At 34.3% G+C, this 24,122-nt stretch overlaps 1 protein-coding gene across 1 annotated transcript in view; it reads right to left on the reverse strand.

Annotated features, from left to right (window-relative positions):
- ABCC9 (ATP binding cassette subfamily C member 9) overlaps positions 1–24,122 on the reverse strand; it is a 129,034-nt gene that overhangs the window by 100,687 nt on the left and 4,225 nt on the right. Inside the window, exons 4-10 of the mRNA XM_049625176.1 lie at positions 22,631–22,792; positions 20,117–20,258; positions 14,202–14,323; positions 5,414–5,580; positions 4,177–4,419; positions 2,083–2,277; positions 82–234 (exon numbers count right to left, since the gene is read on the reverse strand). Coding sequence (XP_049481133.1) covers positions 82–234; positions 2,083–2,277; positions 4,177–4,419; positions 5,414–5,580; positions 14,202–14,323; positions 20,117–20,258; positions 22,631–22,772 — 1,164 coding nt within the window. The 5' untranslated portion in view covers positions 22,773–22,792. The remainder of the gene's footprint in view (positions 1–81; positions 235–2,082; positions 2,278–4,176; positions 4,420–5,413; positions 5,581–14,201; positions 14,324–20,116; positions 20,259–22,630; positions 22,793–24,122) is intronic.

The raw sequence follows: 24,122 nt of genomic DNA on the forward strand, positions 1-24,122 counted from the left end.
ACTGAGACCCCCTACCCTTCCTGTCATTGAATGGCATATGGCATTTTCAAGAAACAAAGATCATTCAAAGCTTGTACATACCAGCAGAGCTCCACGGAGGTTAATGCCAGTCTCTATGGTTACATAGTAGGAAGCCTGCAAAAATGTCCTTTGCAGAATAAGGGCCAAGAAAAGAAGAACTGCTAGTACATAAGCATTTTCAAGAAATTCCTTTGATGAAAGGGTTTCTGAAATCTTGTCCCAAAAGAAAAAGACATAAATTAGAACTGGTCTTTTCATATGCCAGGTGTACAGATCACATTTATCAAACGATACATAATTCTTAAATATAAAAACTCAATGTCTTTATAATGCAGCAGTGGAATGAGCCAAGGTAATTTTGGTTTTTCTTCATCATGTCCACAGATACAAATTCAAACTAGTTCAATGCATAAAATCCCAAATTGATCATTAAGATTGCTGGAAATGCCTGATTGCAGTAAAAAGGTAAATTTTGATTTAAAAATGTACGTACATTTTCGGAAAAGATATATTCCGTCTTGAGAAGTAGTAATTGAAGATCAAAGTCAATTTAGACTGTAATTTATTTGACTTAGTCTAATATTCACATAATTTATATTAACAAGATAAATGATAAATGTAATTTGGCTATCGATTTCACCATGTTGACACTTCCAATGACAAAACACAATTTATAAAATTGTTTCAGTAGGAATATGACTGAAGTCATCATAAGGATATACAAAACTGATTGCTTTTTGTTTGGAACCATACTATGTGGTAACTTGGTTAGAAGTGAGGGAAAGGTAACACTCAAATAAGGACATCATGTCAGTTTGGGCAATACTGTTGTGGGTTAGATCCATTAAATTCTACTTCTGGTCCCTTCCTTTTCTTTCATGGGGATACATACAAATGTGTAAGTTCTTCCTTCTCAGAAAAATGTGTGATTAATATGTGTAAGGGAGAGGGATGATAGAAAAATTCTATGTGGAACTTATGGAATGCAATGAGGCTAGTAGAGACAAAACATCACAAAAGTGCATTCAATGGTGAAAATATCTGGTTCATTTCAAAATAACTGAACACTACTATATGCAAGCAAATGGGCTACACATTGTGAACACAGATATGAACAGTTCACAGTCATTCTGTTTAAAAAGCTTACCACCCAGAGAGATAAGCGTATCCATAAATAACATGCTTCCTTATAAATAGCATTTACAGCAAGTGCCAAGGTGAAATCAACAATGTGTTGGAGAGTATGAACGAGAGTCAAATTCCAACCAGAACAATCAGAAAAGCTTCACTGAAGAGATGGCATTTAATGTAGGCTTTGAAAAATGCATGAAATTTTAATAGGTGAAGAAAAAAGGACAGGAAATCAGATTGAGAGAATAGAAAAGGAAAATTGATTCATCTAGACTAGATTTTTCTATCTGTGAAACTAGGGAAATCAATTCTTATCTTAGAAAGAAACTAGGAAGTTCATGATGAGATTTTCTTAAGAACAGAAAATAAAAGACTATATTTACAACAGCAAATATATAGTATCTTATACCATATAGCCCCCCAAATATTAGCATAATATCTAATAAAAATATCATAATGTGACTTGCCCTTATCATTGTGAATCAAGGTGATGGTGTTTATCATATAAGAAAAGAAATATGTATATAGTACAAATCGCATTGCTAACATGATCGGTCACAGGCCTCTAAAAAAATGACTCAGCCATCCCTCATGTACTCATGCATGAAAATTCTTCTAAGGGTTGCTAAAAAGATCAAAGAAAATAATCAACGTGAAATTCCTGAGCATGGCTTCTGGCACACAGTAGATACTTATCAAATGCCTGTAGGCTTTGAATCTGAGAAATAATTTTGTTGAACAGATCCATTCAATGAATACATAAATACATGATTTTCTCTACAAGGAAAATTGTTTTCTTTGTTTTAAATGCATTCAATTCTCTGTAAATAAGACTGTAAGAACTGTTCATAGAACTGCATTAATAAAAAGTAACAATTACAATAAAATCTGCCAATAATATGTTCCCCTTCAAAAGCACCACAGACTTACTCCTGTTGTGTTATTTGTCCCATTCTGGGTTTCATTCACACGCTGAACTATTCCAGAAATACAGAGAGGTCCAGCAAAACCCAGTAAATCTGCAAGATAACGGAATGTGCTACTAAGCAGAATTGGTCGCCCAAATGCTCTGTACATTGCTAGCCATATAGATGGAGTCCGGTTTGGATGATCTGCTACTTTTTTCTGAAAGAAAAAAACAGATGAACCAAAGATAAAATGACTGGAGCGGCATTTAACCTCACCAACTATGGGCAATTCCTTCTGATATTTCTGATGATATGTTAAGTTTATAAGTAAAGTTTATAAGTATAAGTTTATAAGTAAATGTCCCTTTAGTATAGTATGCATAACCCATATCCTTGCACTCTATGCAAACAGTAGCCACTGAGTATGGAATAGAATGAGGAGTAAAAAGGCCATTTTCAAAGACTTTGCCTTATTTTTAGTTGTCAAAGGATAACCCAAAATTCTTAAGGCCAAATTAATTTTTTAATTCTCTTTGGTTTGGAAAATGTATTTCTGTCATGACTATTACCAAATACCATTGTATGGAAAAGAAGATAGTAAAATACTAAGATCAAGATTATTGAAAGATTAGTCAAGATTTGTGGAGTTATTAGATCACAAGAGATCTACTACAAGCTAAAGATATTTTACTCCAGATATTTTACTACAAGCTAAACAAAACAGATCATCCTAACTTCAAGTTGTTTCTCTTTCAGGTATTTCCTGTCTCCATGAATAGTAGTCAGTACTTTTTAAAGTTGTGTTATACTTGTGTTTCCTAGTTATTCAACAAAGAAATGCAAAATTGAAGAATGGCATATATGCTTAAGCCAACTCACGGCTTCACACATATGTTGTTGTTTGTTGAAAGGATTTTATGACCTTAATAATCATAATTAAGTCTTAGAGAGGAGGTAGATAAAGTTTTTTCACTGTGGCAAAGAAACCAAGTCAATGGAAGATAATTCAGTTGTGTCTCATATTCATTTCCCTGTTAGACGAACAATACAATTATTTTTAAAAGTTTATTAATACAAGACATTAACACACCAAGTTCAAGCTGATCTTTGTAATAAAGAGTACTAGGAACACTTAAAATATGTTTAGGCTATACTCTTAATCTTTACTTTAGCAGAGAAGTTTAAAAAATATTATGCAATACTTTTCCCAGAGGTGAAACCAAAGAGATGACTCAAGTTCATTTGTAGTAACCATTTCCTGCAATATTAATTTCATAACACACATTTTTGACACAAAACAGAGGTCATTTTCATCATTTACCATAAATGCTTTGTTGTCTTGATTTAGAACAGACAAAACTCACACCGATTCACCATACCCTACTCCTTTCCAATGTTGTTGTGAATACCAATAATTTCAATTATGATAATATTTATAGATGACTGCAATATAAAATACATCTACCACCATGTATGGTGTACATGACTGTATAGAATGATTATAAGACAAACTGAAAATATCCAAAAAATCTATTTAAGGTGTTTAAAGTAATTATAAAGGCTCAAAGAAAGTACCAGAAGAGACCAGTTTTGACAAACATATAGGAATGGTAGACAACTTTATTTAATTCAGTTTCACAAGTTTGGAATACAGACTCCAAAATATAGTCAATAATTAATTTAAGGACTTTGGTTTCTTAAATGTGGTTATTAATGATATGATCTATTTTACTGTTATATAACAAAATTATTGACAAGATACTTGGAAAAGCTTCATAACAACAATTCCATGAATTATTAACATTATATGGGAATAACGATCATATATACATGACCATTAAGCTTAATTCTAACTTTCCAGTTGGTTTCAGAAAAAAGACAGTGTTCCCTCTATCCCTCCTCAGGTATGAACTGGGCAACTACCACAATATAACTTTATTTCATTGGCCCTTCTGGTATATTCTCATTGGCCCAATTCACATGACTCAAAACTACTGGGAAAGACAGATGAAGAAAATCTGCTCTTCCTTAACCATAGATATTTAAGCTTAGTGACTTTATATTTAATAGATCTATTTTCTACAATTATGGGCATGAAAAACAGATACTAAATTACCTTTTGTTCTTCATATGCATCTTTCAGGCAAACATAATTTGTTACTGCCCTCATTGCTATTGGCAATTTTCCAATTGCCTTCAGATCAATAGGCTTTTTATGAGCAGATATGATAAGCGTGTTCATCCACCAGTATGTTGCTTTTGACAATAAATTCACAAACGGTTGAAGAAATCTCACACCCAGATCTTGGAGGTCTTCAGGAGGCTTTACTTTCTGAGGATTCATGAAGAATACATATCTCTGTGGCAAGAAAAATTCCACAGAATGATAATTAACCCAATGCTTTTCCCACATATTAAAATAAAATTTTAACCTTTTCTACATTTTCATTTCAACAGGCAAAAATGTTTATTTTACTAAACATTTTCATTCCTTTGGAAATATTCTTTGAAATACTTTCCTTTCACTGTGACTATATTAATTAGTTAAATACCAGAATTTCACATTTAATCCCGTTTGGAGACAATTCTAAAATTATAGATTATCCTTTTAAAATATAGTTATTGCTAAGAATCAGTCTTTCATGATATACTGTGATAGGGTCAATTAAATAAAGATTTTTACATTACTTAGATTTTTTTAAATGTGTTGACACCATTATTGAGTCACTCTTTGATAATTCATCGTTTGGCTGATGTTCACTAACTATACTCCACTATTCCTTGCAGCTTCTATCTTGACATTCAGAGCAAACTCAAAGTGCTCTGGTAGAAATGAATATTAAAAAATTATTCACAACTATGTCACACAACATAACAGCATTATGTGATGCAAACTACAACAGGTTTGTAATAACAGACCAGGCATGACTCTTGGCTATGCGACTTTGGATATAGCTAGAGTTATCACTGTAGAAGTTTCTTCATCAGTGGAATCAGTAAACATATTATCTTCTTTTCATTTTGAAATTTCTAGGAATACAATAGTTTGCTTAATATAGGTGTGCTTGGGACACATCATGGATGATGTAATTTTCTGATGCAAACAGTTTCATCTATAATATGAACTGAGATTAATGTTTGGCACACAATCATTCAATCAATATTTACAAATGAATAAATAGATGCTAGGGTTCTGGAATACCAATGGTCTGAAACTTAGTGATTAGTTCAACTTTTATACACATAGATGATACACATTTGTCTTCTTAAATACAAATGATTTCTGGCTGACTGTAATCTCTAATATTCAAGTCTTGAATTCTGGTAATTAAAAAAAATGATTAGATACTTACTCTGACCCGAATTACATTGATCTCCACAGCCATCAGGAGTCCATTCAAGATGACCATCATGCCAGTGATGCAGAAACGCAAGTCTGATACTCCCCAACCAGACTGCCAGTACTTGACTAATTTTATGGTTTTTGTAATAAAGGCCATTACCCAATACAGAAATAGGGCTGGAAAAATAAAAAGGAAAAGGAAAAAGATGCATTTTTTCCCTGATTTTAAAAAACTTCATTGAAATTTCAATATAAATATCATGCTCTTTAAGAACAAATATAATTTTAAATATTCTATTTCCACATAATTTTATTTTTTAAGAAAACAACATATATGGAGTTTTGAACTAAAGGTATGGTGATGACTTTAAAATGCTAGTGCTTCTGGACGCCTGGGTGGCTCAGTCAGTCCAACTTCAGCTCAGGTCATGATCTCAAGGTTGGTGAGTTTGAGTCCCACATCGGGCTCTGTGCTGATGGTGTGGGGTCTGCTTGGGATTCTGTCTCCCTCTTTCTCTTCCCCTCCCCTTATCCCTCCCTCTCTCTCTCAAAATAAGTAAATAAAACTTTTTTAAAAATGCTAGTGCTTCCACTCTGATTATATGTAATAGATGGACAGATGGAAAGAGACATGTAAATAGGAATAACCTACACTCCGGAACTTATGTGTAATTCTGTAGACTTTAAAATTGCTTTGATCTCCTGGTCTTGTTTTTTGTGTTTTTTTCTTATGAAGCCTCAATTATATTATATGAAGAATTCACAAGTTGTTATCTGTGTAACCTATCCAATAGGTAATCTAATGGTATTATGCTGGAATTATTATGGAATGCATATAGCTTTATAATGGGGTTTCTGCTCTCCAGATAGCATTCAAGTAGTAACTCATCTCACCCAAATGGTTTAAAATACCACAGGCCTCCACAAAGAGAAGAGAAGAACAATGATCCTACAGAACAAACTCGACCTTAAGTAGTGGGATGAGAAACGTAGGCATCTATACCATCTCATACCCACAGCCGGCCTTTTATAGCAAATATGAGATGGGCACAGAGACTTTCCTAGAAATAAAAGGTTCAGTATACTTCACACTTTAAATAAAGGTCAGTACAAATAAATATGGGATGAGAAAGAAGAAATCCAAAACACATATGAGACGATCCATTGTACAGCACTTATCAGAATTATTAAAGTTTAAAGGTGGTCACAACTTCCTTAGAAAAAGAATTGAACACTGGCATATAAGCTCATCATCTATCTTGTTTTAGCATAAAATGAAAAGTGCCAGAATAGATTTAGAAAGAAAAAAAAAGACTACATGCTAACTAAAGATATTCATCTTAAATATAAAGAAACAGATAGTAAGTAGATGGAAAAAGACATACAATGAAAACAGTAAACATGAGAAATCTGAGTGGCTATATTAATATCAGATAAAGTAGACTTAAAGACCAAGAGTATTATCATAAAAAATACTAACCTAAAGGGATACATGCACCCCAATGTTTATAGCAGCATTAGCTACAATAACCAAATTATGGAAACAGCCCAAATTTCCACTAGTGGATGAACGGATAAAGAAAATGTGGTATATATATTCAATGGAATGTTACTTAGCCACAAAAAAGAATGAAATTTTGTCATTTGCAACAACATAGATGGAGCTAGAGAGTACTAATCTATGTGATATAGCTCAGTCAGAGAAAGACAAATACCATATGATTTCACTCATATGTAGAATTTAAGAAACAAAACAAACAAGCAAAGGGAAAAAGAAAGAGAGAGAGAGGCAAACCAAGGAACAGACTCTTAACTACAGAGAGCAAACTAATAGTTACTAGAAGGGAAGCGGACAGGGGAAGGGGTTAAATAGGTGATGGGTATTAAGGAGGGCACTTGTGATGAGCACCGGGTGTTGTATGTAAGTGTTAAATTACTAAATTGTACACCTGAAATTAATATTACACTGTATATTAACTAACTGGAATTCAAATAAACACTTGAAAAAAAGACAAAGTGTATTACCAGAAATTTTGAAAACTTTTAATAATGACAAAGGGTCAGTCGATTTTTCAGAGAGACACAACAATAAAAAAATACACATATGCCTAATAAAGATTTAGAAGATCTGGTAGCTATCAACCACTTTGAACTGTTTGATATTTATAAAGCTATATAATACTTAGTATTATAAAAATACACCCAAACACCTGCAGCATATACATTCTTGTTAAGTGCATGGTCCTGGCATAGGCTACATACTTAGAAAACAAGAAAAAATAAACTTAAAATGACAGAAATCATATAACATATGTTCTCTGATCACAATAAAAATAAATTAAAAATCAAGGACAATAAGCATATTGATTTTCTATTGCTGCTAAGCAAATTATGACAGGTTTAGTTAGCAGCTTATACCAACACACAATTATTTTCTCACAGTTTCCATGGGTCAAGAGCCTGGGCATGGGTCAAGTGGGTTCTCTGCTTCAGGGTCTCACCAGACTGCAATCCAGGCCTTGACTAAGGCTGGAGTCTTTCAACAGAAGCTCAACTAATTTGATGTCTTCATCTTTGCCATACTCTATTGGCTAGAAGCAAGTCACAGGTCCCACTCACACTCAAAGGTAGAGAATTATACAGGGTATGAACACCAAGGACAGAGGTTATGAAGGTAAACTTCAAGTCTTCCCACACAATAGGATATCTATAAGTCTCCAGATATTTGGAAGTTAAACAACATAGTTGTAATTGACCACATGTTAAAGAAGAAATCGCTAGGGAAATTAGTATTATAGCTAAATTATAATAAAAATACTACATATTAAAAATTTAAGGATTGCAGCTAAAACAACACTTAAAGGAAAATTTATGGCTTTAAATATTTATTTTAGAAAAAAAAGATCCAAAATCAATGATCTAAGCTTCCATCTTAAAAACTAGGGAAAGAAGAAGAATGAACAAAATAAAAGGATGAAAATGATAGAGATAAGAGTAGAAAGCAATGAAATAGAAAAAAAAATAATTGAGAAAATTAACAAACCCAACCAAGCCAAGAAGGTTGATTTTTTTTTAAAGATCAAGAAAATTGCTAATTCAGCTAATTCCCCAGCTAGACTGATTAAGAAAAAAAGGAAATCATAAATTGCCAGTATTAGGAATGAAAGAAGAATTATCTCTACATATCCTGTATACTTAAAAAGGATAATCAGCGAATATCTTGAACAACTTCATGACAAATAAAAAACTTAGATGAAAGGGAAAATTTCTTGAAACCTGTAACTTACCGAAACTGACATGAGAAGAAATACTCTGAAAAGTCTATGTCTAATAGAACAGTAAGTGTATAATTTAAAATCCTCATTTAGATGACTAGGCAGGCAAGAAGGACATATGCCCATAATAGAGAGTGTGTACTCTGAATAAAAGAATCAAGATTAAAAAGAAAAAAGAGAGAAAAGGATTTCTAAACCCTGGAAAGACTGAATCTAGCAGAATGCAATTTACTGTGCATAAATGCAAAGCTTTATGTTTAAATTAAATATTGTATGTGTGTTAATAAATAAATACATAAATAAATAATAAAAATAAATAAAATCCTCACTTAGTTAAAACTCCAGGCCCAGGGGCACTTGGGTGGTTCAGTTCATTGAGCGACCGACTGTGGTTCAGGTCATGACCTCATGACCTCATGGTTTGTGAGTTAGAGCCCTGAATCTCGAATCTCCTTGCTGTCAGCCTATCAGTGCAGAGCCCTCTTCAGATCCTCTGTCCCCCTCTCTCTGCCTCTGCCCCGCTTGCACTCTCTCAAAAATAAACAAACATTAAAAAAAAATCTCCAGGCCCAAATGATTTCACTGATGAATTATTTTGAACATTTAAGGAAGAAATAAAATTAATCATACAAAATGTCTTTCAGAAAATAGAAAAATAGAAAAAACTTTCCAATTCATTTTCAGAAGCCAGTATAACCCAGCATATGAAAACCTGACAGACATTACAAGAAAATAACAGACCAATATGCATCACAACATGGATCTAAAAAAACTTAGCAAACAAAATCTAGCAATATATAGCATGGATAATATATCATGACCATGTGTAACATAGCCCAGGAATTCATAGTTACTTTATCATTTGAAAATTCAAGTAATTAATTTAGTACATTAACAGAAATATAATTGTCCCAATGGATGCAGAATAAAATCTTTAATAGAATTCAACATCTATTCATGATTTAAAAATACAAAAACAAAAACAACTCTGAGAAAGCTCTGAATAGAAGAAAACTTACTCACCTGATAAAGGTCATCTACGAAAAGCCTATAAATAACTTTATAATTAATTATGAAATGTTGATGCTGTTTCCCCTAAAATTGGACACCAGACAAAGATTTCACTCTCCCCATGTGTATTTTTCATTTTACTGGAGGTCCTAGCTAGTACAATACGATGAAAAAAGCATAAAGTTTGAAAAGAAATAAGTAGAACTGTATTATCAGATGATATGTTTGTATATATAGAAAATCCTAGGAAAACTATAAAGCAATATTTAGAAGAAATAAGAGATTTTCCAAGGTTTCAAAACATAAGGTCAATATACAAAATCAACTGTATTTCATAAACATGACAAACAACTGGGAAATGAAATTTAAAATACAAGTCTATTTATAATAGCAATGGGAAAACAAAAAAAGCTAATGATAAATTTAGTAAGACATGGAAGACCTCTACCCTGAAAAATAGAAAACATTGCTAAGAGAAAAAAAAGAAGACTTAAATAAATGAAGAACTGGTTGTGAAATTCAATATTGTTAAAATGTCAATTCTCCTTCAAACTGTTGTAAACATTCAGTGCAATCCCTATCATAATCCTACTGAAATTTTTTGGGGAGAGAGTAGAAATTGACAACCTGATTCTAACCATATATGACAATACAACAGAACTGGAATATCCAAGGCAATCTTGGGAGAAAAGCAAAGACAACAAGTTGTATGGTATACTATATGATTTCAAGACCTCCAAAGCAATAGTAATCAAAACAGAATAGTAATCTTATAAAACTCACAAATACATCAAAGGAACAAACTATAGAAGCAAGAAACAGATCATACTTAAATAGTAATTTGATTCAATATTTTACAAAGGTCCCAAAGCAATATAATGAGAAACGGAAAGTCTACCTCACAAATTATGCTGGAATACATGGATATCCGCTCGGGGAAAAAAAAAAAAAAAGACTTGGCACCAACCTTACACCACAATTAATTTTAAATGGATCATAGTCCTAAAAATAAAAACTAAAACTATAAAGCTTCTTTTAAAAAAACACACACAGAAGAGAATGAGGGAAACATATTTAGAGCAGAGGCAAAAATTTCTTAGGACCCAGAAAGCAATAATTAGATGTGAAAAAATGATAAATTATGCTACATCAAAATTAAAATCTGCTCACCAAAAGACCCAGTTAAGTAAATGAATGTGCATGCCACAGACTGGGAGCAAAATATTCTCAAAACATAGATCCAATGACATACTAGTATCTAGTATGTACAAAGTACTCCTGCAACTCAATGAAAAATGCGCAAAATATATCAAAGAGACACTTTATAAAAATCACAAATGACTAATAAACGTATCAAAAAGTGCTCAACATCATTAGCCATCAGGGAAATGCAAACTAAAACCACAATGAATTATCAGTACATACCCACCAGCATGGCTAAATTAGAAAAATTAAATCATCAAATGTTGGTGAGCATGTGGAAAAACTGGAACTCCTACACATTATTAGTGAGTATATAAATTAAGCCACTTTGAGAAAAGAACTTGTGGGTTCTTAACAAAACATAAACATTTACCTACATACCCTATGACCCAGCAATTCCACTCTTAGGTATTTACTCAAGAGAAATAAAAGCATATATCCATGGGTGCCTGGGTGGCTCAGTTGGTTAACTTCTGACTCTTGATTTCAGCTCAGGCTATGATCTCATGGTTTGTGGGATGGAGCCCACATTGGACTCTGTGCTGACAGCAAAGAGCCTGCTTGGGATTTTCTCTCTTCCTCTCTTTCTGCCCTTGCCCCACTCATTCTTTCTCTCTCTCTCCCTGTCTCAAAATAAATAAATCGCACATGAATGTTTATACCCGCTTTTCTTCCATGATAGCCAAAACCTGGAAACAGTCCAGATACTTACTGTTAAGAGAACGGAAAACTGTGGTATATTTATACAATGGAATAATACCCAACAATTATAAGAAAAAAATACTGATCTGTAGTACGTTATGAATGAACCTTAAAAAATCATGCTGAGGGGCGCCTAGGTGGCTCAGTTGGTTAAGTGTCTGACTTCAGCTCAGATCATGATCTCATGGTTCATGAGTCTGAGTCCTGCATCAGGCTCTGTGACAGCTTGGAGCCTGGAACCTGCTTCGGATTCTGTTGTCTCCCTCTCTCTCTGCCCCTCCCCCACTTGTGCTCTGTGTGTGTCTCTCTCTCTCAAAAATAAGGAAACATTAAAAAAGAAGAAAAGAAAAGAATGCTGAGAGAAAGAAGTGGTTACACAAAAGAATTTATACTGTATGATTCAATTTATGTGAAGTTCTAGAATAGGCAAATCTAATCTTTGGTGGAAAAAAATCAGATTAGATTTTGCCTCTGTGGAGATGAAAATGAGAATTGACTGGTAAAGGGACACAGGAAAACTTTCATGGATGATGGCACTGTTCTGTATCATGATATGGTTATACAGGTGTGTGTATTTAGCAAATTAAAATTTCTATACTTAAGTATGCAAATTTTATCTCCCCAAAAGAACTATAGAAAAATTTTAACTCTAGTTAATGATATGCATGCTGAAATAATTAGGAGGTAAAGCATATTAATGTCTGTAATGTACTTTAAAATGTATCCAAAAATAAGATGGCTGGATATAGGGATGGAAAGATGTAGACATGTGACAAAATAAACAGAATAAATTGTAAACTGAAGAATCTAAGTACATGAGTATTCTCTTGTTTTTGTTTTTTTTTTCAACTTTCTGTATATTTGGTGATGTTCATAACATAATGTTGGGACAAAATCAGTAGTTTTGTGATCTGAAAATAAGTGTAATTTTTCTGGGCCCAAATATTTCTCTCCTAAAATAATGAGAAACTTAGACTTTTATCTCTGTAAGTCCATCCAACAATATGATCAAATTGTGCCCTCTGTCTTGTATCTGCTCTGATCTCCAAGCCAGACTCTGATCACATCTCCTTCAAAATATTATTAAGATGCATATTTCCCTTCTAATTATATCTTACAACTCTTATATCTTATTCATCATCAGTTTTTCAAAAAGTTAAATGTCTAGCATATTGGATATCCAATAGTACGTATATATATTTTTGCTATTGCTGTTAAAAATTTCACTCTTTTTCTTGGCATCCTCATAAAAAGATTTCTGTGATAGCATCTGCTTATCATGTTGTACTAGACGGCCTTCTATTAAGATAATTCAGACTTTGACAAGTCTTTTAAATTAATATTTAACCCAGTCTACTTATTTGTGTTAGACTGCCTTTGCCCAATCATCTGAGGTGGTGCAACACAATTAAATAATCAGTATTTCCCACTAATACATTTAAAATTTTAATGTCCTCTGGACAGGCAAATAAAATATTTGTGGGGTTTAATTATTATTTTCACAAATTTCTATATTCATCATTGAGCAATCAGGTGAACTCTCTGAAACTTATAAAATTGTAAGCATTCATTCACACACAGATAGGTCTGCCTGCTATTTTAGGATATTCACAGGTCCTTGAAGCCGAACCATGATCCATGTTCTACACCTTCATCTTAGCTCTCTTTATGCAAATGTACCCTGAGCTCCTGGGTGGCTCAGTCGGTTAAGTGTCCAATTTCCTCTCAGATCATGATCTCACTGCTCGTGGGTTCGATCCCCACATTGGGCTCAGTGCTGACAAGCTAGGAGCCTGGAGCCTACTTCAGATTCTGTCTGTCTCCGTGTCTCTGCCCCCCCCTTACTCACTCTTCTCTCTCTCTCAAATATAAAAAATAAAACATAAAAAATAAATAAAAGAAAAAGAAAATGTACACCGAGGAATGCAAGGATTGGTCAAAGTATTAAATACCACTAATTGGATAAGTGATACTATTTCAATGTGAGGCAAAAATAAAATTAGAACACCTTAGAGAGGCTCTTATTTCCATAGGACAAGGAAGCAAGAGAGGCTAAAAAAGAAAAGGTTAGGCATGAAGCAGATCTGAAGGGCCATGCTTTGGGGACAGTACAGTTTTCAGCATGCTGTGAAGCATACTCTGCTGCACGAAGTCCCCTGATACCTCGGCAGCAACGCTATGAAGAGTGTGACATTGCCCCTGCCTCAGTGAAGGCTGAGACCTTCCGAAAATGCCTCAGGACTCCAAGCCAGGGGCAGAAACACACAACTAGACACACCAACTTGCTGCTGGGGCAGGATGGTGCATGGGTTCAGATTCTTAAGAGTACAGCCTCTACTAGCCAGAAGGCTAGCACACCCGTCCACTTTGCTCCTGCCTCACACTAACACATCACAAGGGGCATCTGTGAATGGATGTCCTGGGGGTCGAGAGTTTTCACAGCCTAGAGCACTCAGTGTATCTTCATCTCCCCATTCACCAGGAGACTAGAGAAGAATAAACTACAGTGTTTTTCCCATGCTTCCCAGTCCCAACCCCCCACAGACAGAGTGTACTAGGAGGAAAAAAATAGTTCTGGGGTTGAGGGGGACACTTGATCATACTTACCTAAAAGCAATTTAGGAAAATTTGATGTTTCAATATTATGATAATATACTATTGATGTTGTAGTGGCGACAAATCCCATCACAGCTGGCATGAAGAGGTGGAGATGCCGTGACTCCCGCCGTCTACGGAGAGCGGTACAGTATCAGTATCTAGAGCTGATGGTTCCAGATTCTCATTTTGTTTCCATTTGTTCTCTAAAACTTTCTCTTAATAACAAGATATTTAATATACAGAATGCAGTAGCAGTGGCTACGAGAACATGCAAAGGTAGACTCCATTGGGAGACATAATTCTGCTCAAAGGGTTTATCCCAACACAGAGGAGCAGGTACCACAGCTCAACAAGATCTTAAATACTCACAACAAAAGTAAATATGTAACTACTCCTATTCTGAAGGGCAGAACTGCTGAAATAATTTAACACCTAAAGCAAGTAAAAACTACCGGATGAATGTGAACTCTAATGTATGTGAGAAGTACACTTATTCTTTTGATGGCTTTCCTAAACTATATGGCTGTTAGCGATTTCTCCATTTCTATTAATTCGTTCAACACAAATGTGTTTGCTGTGCCCAGGCATGATTAGTTGTTGAGATGCAATAGTGAATGTGACAAGATATAGTGTCCATAGTCATAAAGCCCAGAGTCTGTTGGTGATACCAAGAGTAAGTAGGAAATTATCGTTCAGGTGAAGGGACTATAAGTGCATGCAGGGTTAGTGTGTAAGGAAGAGAAAGCTGTGTGAAGGAACCTGCTTCTGAATTGAGGCCCTAAGAATGAGGAACTGCTGTTCAGAGAAGGAAGAGAAGAAGACTGTTCCAGGCAGAGGATCCAGACATGTCTAACACAAACAACTCAATATGATTGAAAAGAGACCAGATTTCATTCTGAGGGTAGTAGAGAGCTTCACGCAGATTAGAAATATGACAGAACCGGATTTACGTGGTGGACAGCCCTCAACTCCATTTACATTAATAATGTAAGCTGGTAAAACATTTAACTGTTCTCAAATTACTTAAATACATTCAGACATAAATGGTATAGGGAGTGATTAGTTTGAGAGTGGGGGAAAAAGGAGCATTTGGGAAAGTCGCTTCAGAAGAAGTACAGTTGACAGTGGAAATGGAAATATGAAAAGGAATCCACTAGTCAGGAACGTGGAAGAAGAGCATTTTAAAAAGAGAGAACAGAATGTGTAAATACATAGAAGGAGGAAACTGTGTAACATGTTCAAAATTCCAAGTAGTTTAATATTCTCAGAGAGTTTGAAACAGGATATGTGGTGAAAGGCTCTGTATGCCATGGTAAGGAGCCAGAATCTAATCTTTTGGAAAATCTAAATAATTTAACAGGTAAGTGGCATGGTCAGATTTTGGGGGGTTTTAGACAAATCAATCTTGTAATAATGTGGATGATGCAGTAGGTAGGTAGTGTGTGCATCTGAGGAGAGGGGGAGAGACATACAAGGAAGAAAAGCAGTTAGCAAACTGTGGGTATAAACCAGGCAAGGGATGACAGAAGCCTGAATTAAATTTCAGCAGCAAAAACATGAAAGAAATACAACATCTGGAAAATATTCATTGTTAAAATGGACAGGACTTTAATAGTGTTAGGGTATGAGGGTGATGGTGATGGAGACGTAGAGAATAATTACCAAGGAGCCTGGATGGGGGGTGGGTAACCAAATAAGACTTCAAGAGGATGAGCAGATTGGAGAAAGGAAGCCAATAAGTTCTAGCAAGGCCACGCGGGCTGTGAAGGTGTCTAATAAACATGCAAAGGGAGTTGTCTAATAAGCCAAGTGTATGCAGAGATTTGGAACATGACCACTGATATTCCTGGAATCATTAATATAGACATGGTAATGAAAATTTTAAAGTACCATGATAGCGTAAAAGCTGGTTTAAAAACCACCTACCACCCCCAGAAATACTTCAAAACAATCAAAAAGTAGGAAATAAATATTTCATCACTACAGAAATTAAGAAATGCTTCCAGCATTCTTTTACTACTGAATCAAAGAAAGAATTAAAAAATCACTTACATAATATTTAGGAAATTTAAAAATGAGCATACTACATATCAAGGCCTTTAAATAATGTTGTCAAAACCATATTCAGAAAAAGTTTATAACCTTAAACATATTCAATAAGAAAACATTATAATAAATAAATTATGTAGTCAATTCAAGAGGAAAAAGAATGACAAAACATCATTAAGGAAAACAATGGTAAAGGATGAATGAATAAAGACAGCAACAGCCACAGTAAGGTTTTATATTTATGTTGTGGCATTTCTTTATTAGGGATTTGATGTGTGATTTAAGCATGCTAGTATCTGTATTAGGATTGCTATTATATTGTTAGTTGTTTGCTTACAAACTTGTACAAGTTTTGAGTAGTGTCCCAACCCTATTCTTTTCTTAAGCTCTGTTATTTTTAGAGTATGACTCACAGACTTCAAGGTTCTGGTAGACGCACATATATCACATTATAGCAGAAAATCTTTACTCAGAAAGTAAGAAAGAAAATCAAAATGCATTGATTTTGTCCTCATCATGGAGGAGAAAAAATGATTTCAAAAAAAAATACGAAAAAAATAAAAGCTTAAATGAAAACAATAATAGTGAATATTTTAATACACACTTTTTAAAAAAATAATACACATTATTTAATTTTGAAGAATTAAATAATACAAAAATAATCACTACACAGGACTTGAGTAATCTAATCAGTAAACTCAATAAAATTTTATCTCCAACAAGGAAAATAGAAAATTATTTTCTAATTCTCATTAAAAACATATGAAATAATCAAATATTTAACTATAATGAAAATGTTAATAAGTCCCAAAATGTATTTAACAAATTACATGCTTTAATAATATATCAACCATATTAGACTAAAAAGCAAGCCAAAAATGATTCCTAGACCAAGGAGAGTAAATAAACCAGAACTACAAGCTATTTAGATAGAAACATAAAAAATGACATTTCTTATAAAAATCCATGCAAAACAGATAAGGATGTTTGTTTCAAAAGAAAAAATGAATAGCTTCAATATTGGTATTACTAAAAAGAAAACCAAATATTCAATTTGGATAGTCTTTGCATTGTTTCACTAATTATAATGAGCATTTGTTATATTTTAAGAAAAGAACTGTTCACAAGTATTTTCTTAAATAAGAAGGAACGAAGGATCAGCAGTGTCAAACGTAGTAAGTATGATAAGGAAGAAAAGGTGTACATCAAGGTGTCATTAATGTTCACTAGGATTCTTGTGGAAGCAGTTTCCAGAATAGGACAAGGCAGACAAGAAAAGAAACTAAATTTTGGAGGTCAGGAATCATTGGAAAATGACTTTTTGAGAAGCTTGGATGAAAATGGTAAGGGAAAGCAGTCTGCAGCTAAAGAATGGGAGGAGGTAACACAAAATCAAGAGTGCGTTTCTGCTTGGTTTCAGGATGGACCTCTAATATCACCACGTCAATAAAACAAGTTTCTTCCATTAGCATACATCTTCATCATTGTTAGCTCAGCCTCTGTTCTAAGTCTCTGACTGAATCTACCCACCAATCATGAGGCTGGAAAGAAGGAGGCATCCTTGCCTACATGGTGTCAAGTTTTTAGGAAATATTGGACTAATCTATCTTTCACTTTATACACACACATAGAAACACATTGAGTTAGCTTGTATGTTAAGGCAATAAAAAATGAAGACTAGAATTGGCTATGTTAATACAATATAATACAAATACACTGAAGGGTTTTAAACAGTAATCAATAATAGTCAACTAAGCTTCTTTTTAAAAAATATTTATTTATTTGTTTATTTATTTATTGAAGGGGGCAGAAAGAGAGGGAAAAAGAGAGAGAGAATCTGATGCAGGGCTTGATCCCACGAACCATGAGATCAGGACCTGAGCCGAAATCAAGAGACGTGTAACCAACTGAGCAACCCAGGCACCCTGCCAATTAAGCTTCTAAATGCTTGGAGGCATGCGATATCTTCAGAGTCCCTGATTTTTCTTTTTATCGGAAACTAAGATGTGCATATCTATGAAAAGAACTGTCATAAAACATTACAAAATAGTTGGCTCTCTGACGAAAGTTTAGAAGTTTCATCCCTCATTAATTGCAACAGAAAAACATAAACAGATGTCAGGGAAGGTCCTGATTAGATAAAAGGAAAATGATTTCAGGGCTTTCTTTAAAAAAAAAAACAAAACACTTTCATATCAATTCTTTAATTAAAGGTGTACCATTTAGGGGCGCCTGGGTGGCTCAGTCAGTTAAGCACAGACTGCTGATTTCTGCTCTGGTCATGATCTCACTGTCATGAATTAGAGCCCAAAGCCTTGCCTCAGGCTCTGCTCTGGGTGTGGAGCCTGCTTAAGATTCTCTGTCTCCCTCCGCCCCTTCCCCATACACTAACTTGCTCGCCTGTGCTCTCTTTCTCTCTCTCTAAAAAAAAAAAGGTGTACCATTTAGCATAATTTCAAAATTCTATTTGATACTGCCTATCAAAATTATTTCCTATTTTTTGTTAGTATGTGATAAAAATATCTTCCCCACATTATGTTTAAATTTATAAGTAGAATTCACTATATTCTAACTGCCAAATGCAAACTGTTTTTTTTCATTCTCATAAATGACAAAATTCCAGGGCACCTAGGTGGCTCAGTTGGTTAATTTGCACACTTTGGTTCAGGTCATGATCTTGTGGTTCATGGGTTCCAGCTCCACGTCAGGCTCTGTACTGACAGCTCAGAGCCTGGAGCTTGCTCTGGATTGTGTCTCCCTCTCTCTCTGCCCCTCCCCCTCCTAGGCTCTGTCTCTCTCTCTCTCTCTCTCTCTCTCTCTCAAAAATAAACAAACGTTTTAAAAAAATAAAAAAATAAATGGCAAAATTCCTTCAAAAACATGAGCTTTATGAGAAATCCTGATTTTAAGACAGTTTTGTGTTTTGCCTCAATTTGTGGCTATATTCTCACTGGTTCTCAGACATCTTTAATGCCTGCCTCATCTACCTTTGCTTCTTTATAAAATAAACTGAAACACTTGAGAACTGGTTATATATTTATATGTAAATATATAACTCTTAGAGCTATACGTCAATATAGACAATCTTTCTATGTATATCTATGTTGGTAATATAAACATCAAACTGTTTAAAAGGAGAGAACTTTCTGCAAGGGCTACATAAGTGAAAGAACAAAGAAATAGAAAACACATGAATAAGCGCAAGCCACAGTGATCTGAATTTTTGTTATCAGAGAAATTATGTAGCAACATAAAAACACAGACAAAACACATAATTATCCAAGGCAGCAGTGCCCCCTTATCTGTGGGGAATACGTTCCAAGATCTCAGTGGATGCCTGAACTCACAGATAGTACAGAATCCTATATATACTATGTTTTTTCTTATACATACATACCTATGATAACGTTTAATACATAGATTAGGCACAATAAGAGATTAACAACTAATAATAAAATAGAATAATTATAATAATATACTGTAATAAAAGTTATGTGAATGTGATTTCTCTCCCTCTCTGTCAAAATAATTTATTGTACTGTATTCACCTTTCTTCTTGCGATGATGTGAGATGATAAAATGCGTACATGATGAGGTGAAAGACATAGACACTGTGACGTAATGTTAGGCTACTACTGACCTTATTGACCTTGTGACAGTACATCAGAAGGAGGATCATCTGCTTCCAGACTTCGGTTGATCAGGGGTAAATGAAATCATAAATAAACAGGACTACTATGAAATGAGTGACAGCTGTTGTCTTAATAAGTCATAACTAAAAAAGTTAAGCCTGACCTGGTGTTCTCTTAACTCCCATCCATATCAACATACTCACTAGTATAGTGTAATGATAGTAACTATGTTGAATCACTTACGAATCAGAAACAATGCCTTCTGCTATTTCACAAACATGCACAAAGAGAAGAGCAAATGTAAGAATCCATCTCAGGTTATGTCCAGGAAAATGAAGCCATGTGTTGTGATGAATTTGTACTTTCGAACTTTGACTTCCCCACCCTGGAAAAAAAGAGAAGAAATAGAAAGATGAAAGTATTCATTATAATCATGGAAATAATTCACATTGTGATATCATTTGGGGGATGGGTGGTTCCTCAAACAGGAACGAGATGTGCTTTCTAGGGTAGCAATGAAAATCCTGGTCTATTTTCATTATGTTAAAAAACTAACAATTTCAATTGTTATGAGACTGCCTCGGTTAACACATTGACATTTGCTGCACTGCTCAAGAATAACACCAACTCTGGGTGGTAACATGGTTAACTCATGCTAATCAAAGCTCTTACTGACAGGTCCCTGATTCATTCAAAAGGAAACTGAGTTAATGATGATGTTAATAAAAGCAATTTGGTGTCTAAACTCTTTCAAAACATGGGATCTGCAGGGGGACTAATGAAAAAAGCCATATTTGGTAATGAAATGTAGAACTCATTACTTGAGTCAACTCAATCATATGCATATCATGTGAGAAAAATTATAACCTATGAGTAGGCCAGCACTATTCATCAGTGGTAGTAGTTTTTCTCAAAGAAATTTTTTGTTTGTGGAGAAGCCTCACATACTTCAAGAATGAATCGGGGTTTGCACTCAAAATATTGCAGGAAGCAATTTCTGCAAAAACAAATGGGACCCCTGAAGCATTCTTTGAAAAGCAAATTTATTCATGTCTTAGTTGTTCCCAAATGAACTTCATTATTGAAAGATTAGTTACATTTAAAATATTGAACTGGAATTTATGCTGTAAACTCTTGCAGGCAAGCTTTCCTTATACCTGATACTTCTTTAGGATTTATTTATGATCTCTCACTAGCTCAAGGAGCCAATATTATAGATGAACAGTCTGTTATTTCTCCCCACCTCTTTGACAATGTTCACTCTGATTCTACTTGAGTCAAATACTCTTTCGCCAGCCTGTGTTTGAGGCTCGAGATGCAAACAGACAAGACTGTCACAGTAATTGCCCTGAAGAAGTTGGATGAATGTCAAAAATGAATAATTAACTGTTGTATTGCAATAAAAAAATATATAGGCTACTTTTGGCCAAAGGGCATTGTCCTACCAGCAACACCATGTAAACAACAATTCGTGTTTTTATATATGGCCATCATAGTCCAAATATTTAGTGTCTATATCAAGAGTTGCATTGGCCTCTGCATGATAAGATATATAACAGAAATTCTTTGATCACTGTGACAATGCCAGGTACATAGTAGTCTCTCAATTAACATTTGTTAAATTAAGAAATAAAATCATACAAATTATTTTTAAACCTCCTTTTAAAGCAGATTGTTAAACTATGCTAATTTTCTTAAGAAAATCAGTCTGGTAGCTTTTTCATTTATTTTTATAAGCAACATTGTGCATGGGAGTATCAAACACTAAAATCAGATAGTGGTTACCTCTTGAAGGGATAGGAACATAGGATGTGGGAAGAGTAACAGGCTCAGGAAATAGTACACAGAGGGATTCACTTATATTCTCACCATTAGATTCCTTAAGATGAGTGATGATAGACTCAATAGATGTTTATTATATTAGTCTTTGTCATTTTTGTACATGAAATGTATTTTAAAAAAATTTAAGTTAAAGGTCTATTTTGGTTGTTTTGGGGAAGTGATGCAAATTATATATAATTGCTCTAAATAACTGGATTTTTGTTACATGTAAGCTGAAAAATAGTAGGGAAAACTGTATTTTTAACTCCTTTCCAAATAGTTCACATAAGTATTCTTTCTACCTGGAATGCACCCTTATCACTCCTACTTGAATTTGCAAGTTCTGTGTCCTCAGGTCCCCAAATATGTCACTTCCCATGCAATCTTTCCCACTAGTCCCAAGAATTAGTTGTTCTAGCAAGTTAATGCCCAGGAAAATGTATTCCTATATCTGCACATGGGCTTACAATGTGGGATAGTCATTTTTCTCTTGACTTTGATGTATCTGTTTCACTGAACAAATCCAGTGAATATTCCAGGCCAAGTACTATTCCAGGCCACTTCTGAATAGTGCTGGCCCACTCATAAGCATTTTACCCATTTTCCATTCTCTTCAACCAGCACAAAACAAGTGCTCAACAAAGGATTTAGATCTATCTCATATAATTCTCTTTCCCCCTTTTTAAAAAAACTGCTGCTACTATTTCAAGTCCATTTCTAAGAAGGCATCTGACTTCTATTTTATCTACAGAATATCCTATGCCACAAATATAAATAATTGGGAAGCACAAGATACTTGTTTGTTCTTTTCCTACAGATTTACGCATAAGTTTTCATGTTGGAAAAATTAAATAAACATTATACCAAATCTCAGCCACTAATAAGCCTTTTAAAATAAATATTAGATGATGAAATATAGGACAGTAGATTACTTACCAATAAACAATATTGGAAAAGTGATAAACAACAGGAAGACATGAGGGACCAGGTTGAGGGCATCCACAAAGCAGGGGTTTTGTAATACACCATGACAGATATTATATGAAGAAATGTTGTTACCACAGAATGAAAGGCTCATTTCTTCTTATATGGTTTACTCTAAAAGGAAGAGAAAAGAGAAAGAGCCTCTTATTACTAAATTCCCTTTTATAAAATCATAGCCCTAAGAAAGAGGTTTTATTATAAAATTAACCCCCTTTATTTTTGCAGTTGTGGAAACAGGAAACTGTATGCCAAAGTCATTTGAGAGTTTCTTAGAAAGGCATGTGCATTCTATAGATCATTCTCTTTCAATCTTTTTTTTTTCAGAGAAAGATATTTTATTTTAACTTGGGAGATATGTCATTATTAATATCTACCAATGATGGTACCTTAAAGAAGCGTGTGTTTGACTTAAATGATTTCAAAGAACAAAAATAGTCATATCTCAAGAAAAAGAAAGAAAAAATGAAACTATTCACTGATATTACAAAATAGTGTAATATCAAATCCTTTTTCATCTTCTCTCATTGAAAATGCATTAGCAAACAACTTAGGTTTGGTAAAATTTACCATCCCTTTTCACTGCAGGAAATACGAATACACAGAGACCAATGTGGCTGCAAACAGCAATCAGCCTTTCTCTGAAGGATATTAAAACCAAGTGCTTCAGACAAATTAAATATAACTCAAGTGACAACTTAGTGAAATTACTCAGGTCCCACAGTCAGAGAATATTCTTACATGAAATGCACCCTATTCAAGTTTTAAAACAAAAAAACATGTCTTTTAATTAGAAATCAATATTACATTAGAGTAGAAGTAGACAGATTTAGAAAGGAAACGATAAACCAGAGGTTTTGCTAGCTATTGTTGAGACTTTGGCTTCTACTCAGTAAAATGGAGCCACTGGGGGTTTTGATCAGAGGACTGACATACTCTGACTCACATTTAAAAAAAAAAAAATTAAGTTAATTTATTTTGAGAGAGAGAGAGAGAGAGAGAGAGAGAGAGGGCACACTTGCGAGCAAGTGGGGGAGGGGCAGAGAGAGAGGGAGAGACAGAGAATCCCAAGCAGTGCAGAGCTTGATGTGGGGCTAGAACTCAGGAACCTCCAAGATCATGCCCTGAGCCAAAGTCGTACGCTTAACTGACTGAGCCATCTAGGTGCCCTCTGACTCAAATTTTAAATTAATTCCTCTCATTGCTGTGCTGAAACAGATGGTATAGGAGCAAGGGTTTGCTTCATCAAAATACTACTATGAAATTCTGAAAAGTTTTAGCCTTCTGAAAAAATCTTTTATAATGCCTCCTATTTACTTAGTCTCTGCCAAATTCTGGGCACTTTGCATACACTATCCTTATAACAACCGTGCGATGTTAATTATTTGTATTTTACATAAGAGCATCGTGAGGTTCAGTAACTTGCCAACCAGTAGAGAAGTGGTGA

Source organism: Panthera uncia, chromosome B4 (genome assembly GCF_023721935.1).
Source record: "Panthera uncia isolate 11264 chromosome B4, Puncia_PCG_1.0, whole genome shotgun sequence".
Classification (NCBI taxonomy): domain Eukaryota; kingdom Metazoa; phylum Chordata; class Mammalia; order Carnivora; family Felidae; genus Panthera; species Panthera uncia.